Here is a 2,652-nt window from a genome sequence, read left to right as displayed (position 1 = left end):
GGACCTCCAGCTTGGCTAATCACCTCAGGACCCCTAAACCTGGACCCTCCCAGCCTGGCTCCCCATCACGAAAACACAGCCCGGGACTCACAGCCCGGATCCTCAACCTGGAACCCCCAGCCAGATCCTTACCCTGCCCCCCCATCCCAGGGCTTTCCCAGGCCCAGACCCCCAGTTGGGATCCTCACCTGGGATCCCCACACCAGGAGTCCCTGCCCGGGACCCCACCCTGACACACCCCTGGGGCCCACTCCAGTGTTTGGTCTGGGGGAGGCCTGCGAGGGGGCCCTGGCCCTGAAGGTCGGTCTTTGGCTTTCAGAAGCATGACCTGGAGGTCGCAGTCAAGTGCATCAACAAGAAGAACCTCGCCAAGTCCCAGACGCTGCTGGGGAAGGAAATCAAAATCCTCAAGGTGAGCTGGAGCCTTGTGGGGGGAAGCAGCGAGGCGGGGAGGCCAGCTGCCCCTCACTCACCAGAAACTTGGGTCTCTGTTCTAGGAACTAAAGCATGAAAACATCGTGGCGTTGTATGACTTCCAGGTGAGGTTCTGGGCTGCTGTCTGCTGGGGTTGGGCTGGGGTCCGGTTGCCCCCTCAGGCTAGACCCGCTTCTCAGCCTCAGGGCCCAGGGTTGGAGTCTCCAAGGGCAGGGGACAGTGGTGGGAACTAGCCAGGCATCTGAGTGTGGGGATGGAGTGCCAGGCCTGTCCGGGCCTTAGGTCCCAGAGGACCCGGAGACCCCATCTTGAGCTGGGCTTTCTCTGGGGCTGGGCTTCCTCAAGGAGTATCCCACTTCTCCAGCTGTTGGGCTGGGGAGGGGGTGCGTGGGCCACAGGTGGCTGGGTGCTTGTGGGGCGGACTGGGTTCCCCATCATGTATATCTGGCTACAGCGCGGCCTGGTGCTGGCCCCTCCCCCTCAGAGACTGAGCCAGTGGTCCTGGCCGTGAGTCTGTGACTCAGGCAGGCCCGGGCAGTGCTCTGGCCTGACCCACCTGTCTGGGCCACCGTGTGTTTGTTGACATTGCTCCAGAGGGCTGGCATTGGACAGCCTCTCCCTGCGTCAGACTGGGGGAGGGGCCGCCGGAGATTCCTTCTCGCTGGCAGTTAGGGCTGGGCCGCTGGGCACAGAGCAGCCACTGGCTGGCCGATGAGGCCACCTCAGGCCGGGCTGGCCCCAGAAGGCAGGCACTGCGACCAGGCAGCTTCCCACGCCCCCTCACCCCGCCCTGGGCCCAGCAGCAGGCAGGGGGTGGGGAGCCTGGGTGCCCAGCCGGGACCAGGAACCTGAGGCTGTGGATCCAAAGTGCTGACTAATGGTTTTGAAACCTGTTTACTGAGGCCGAGGGCCCAGCCCCTGGCTGAGGGAAGTGCCTGGCCCAGCCGGCTGTGTTTTGGTGGCCTCCTCCCTCTGCCCGGCAGAGCTCTGCTGTGGCCTTGGGGACAGGGCCGGCACCTTGTGACGGTGGGGCGGCTCCGTCCAGAGTGACAGCGAGTCCCTGGAAATGCAGGCACGCTGTGTTCTGGGTCCGCAGGGCTGCCCTCCTGCCCGCCCTCTTCGCTTCCTCTCTGCCTCTTCCCACCCTTTCCTCTGCCCCTCCCTCTCCCCTTCCTCCTTCCTCCTTCCCACGTTCTGAAGTCTCTTGTGGGGACCCAGCTTGTGCACCAGGCCTGTGGGTAGCAGCGCTGAGTGTCAGGGCAGACCCCGTGGGGGCACCCCTCTGTCTTGGAGCCACGCCGCTTGGGGCTCCCTGCCAGCCCGCCCGGAGCCCCGTCCCTGGGTGTCTCCAGAGTGGGCCTACGACCCTTGGTGCCTCTGCCACCCCAGGGTCTGCCTTCCCGTTTCAGCTCCGTCCCGTCCGGCCACACACCTGGCTGTGGGCATTTGCCACTTCCTCCCATGTTGGCAGCGCTGCAGCTTCCTCTGTTCAGCAAGGGCTAAGAGTGCCAGCTGCAGCCCTCTGGGCTCCAGCGGCCAGGGCATCTCGGCAGGAGTGCTGCCGCTCTTGCCCCGCTGGTGCTGAGATCGGTCTTGTGTCCTGGAGACTTGTTTGAGACAGACAGCAAGACCCAGGAAAAAAATAACTGGCTTTTAGAAGTAGGTGACAAATGACTTGGCTAAGGAAAAAAAAACAAATGTGAGAGGAGAGCATAGTCCCGGTGCTTTGGGAGGCCAAGGCTGGAGGGTTGCCTGAGGGGCACAGTTACCCAGAGGCCAGGAGTTGACCAGCCTGGGCAGCATAGTGAGACCCCCCCACCTGTATTTCTAAATTTTACTCTTTAAAAAGCAATAAAAGGCAGTTGTCCTGTCTCATCCCTGCCCAGATAGAGCTCTGCTGGCTTTCCTCCTCAGGTACCTGCGTCCTTTGTTTCTGGGTCCCGGGGACGGCCACCATCACTAGCGGATGTGTTTATGTGTGTCTTTCCCTACCACACCCACTGTTCCTTGCTGTGAACGTTGTCACTTACGAGGACAACTCGGAGAGGGTTCTGTGTTCCTCTGCCGCTGTCTCGAGCTACATCAGGAAAGTCCAGGTAGCCGGGCTCGGTGGCTCAGCCTGTAATCTCGCGCCTTTGGGAGGCTGAGGTGAGTAGATTGCCTGAACCCGCGGGTTCGAGACCCTCCTGGGCAACTTGGTGAGACCTCATCTCTACT

General features: G+C 62.2%; 1 protein-coding gene across 1 annotated transcript in view; it reads left to right on the top strand.

Annotated features, from left to right (window-relative positions):
* Window positions 1-2,652, top strand: part of ULK1 (unc-51 like autophagy activating kinase 1) — a gene marked incomplete at its 5' end in the record, with an annotated part of 31,963 nt that overhangs the window by 5,201 nt on the left and 24,110 nt on the right. Inside the window, 2 exons of the mRNA XM_008063402.2 lie at window positions 320-412; window positions 498-539. Coding sequence (XP_008061593.2) covers window positions 320-412; window positions 498-539 — 135 coding nt within the window. The remainder of the gene's footprint in view (window positions 1-319; window positions 413-497; window positions 540-2,652) is intronic.

Source organism: Carlito syrichta, unplaced genomic scaffold (genome assembly GCF_000164805.1).
Source record: "Carlito syrichta isolate Samal-C Ts95f unplaced genomic scaffold, Tarsius_syrichta-2.0.1 Scaffold306821, whole genome shotgun sequence".
In the NCBI taxonomy this organism is placed as follows: domain Eukaryota; kingdom Metazoa; phylum Chordata; class Mammalia; order Primates; family Tarsiidae; genus Carlito; species Carlito syrichta.
The sequence above is the reverse complement of the archived record's forward strand: the minus strand, read 5'-3'. Positions and strand labels throughout refer to the sequence as shown.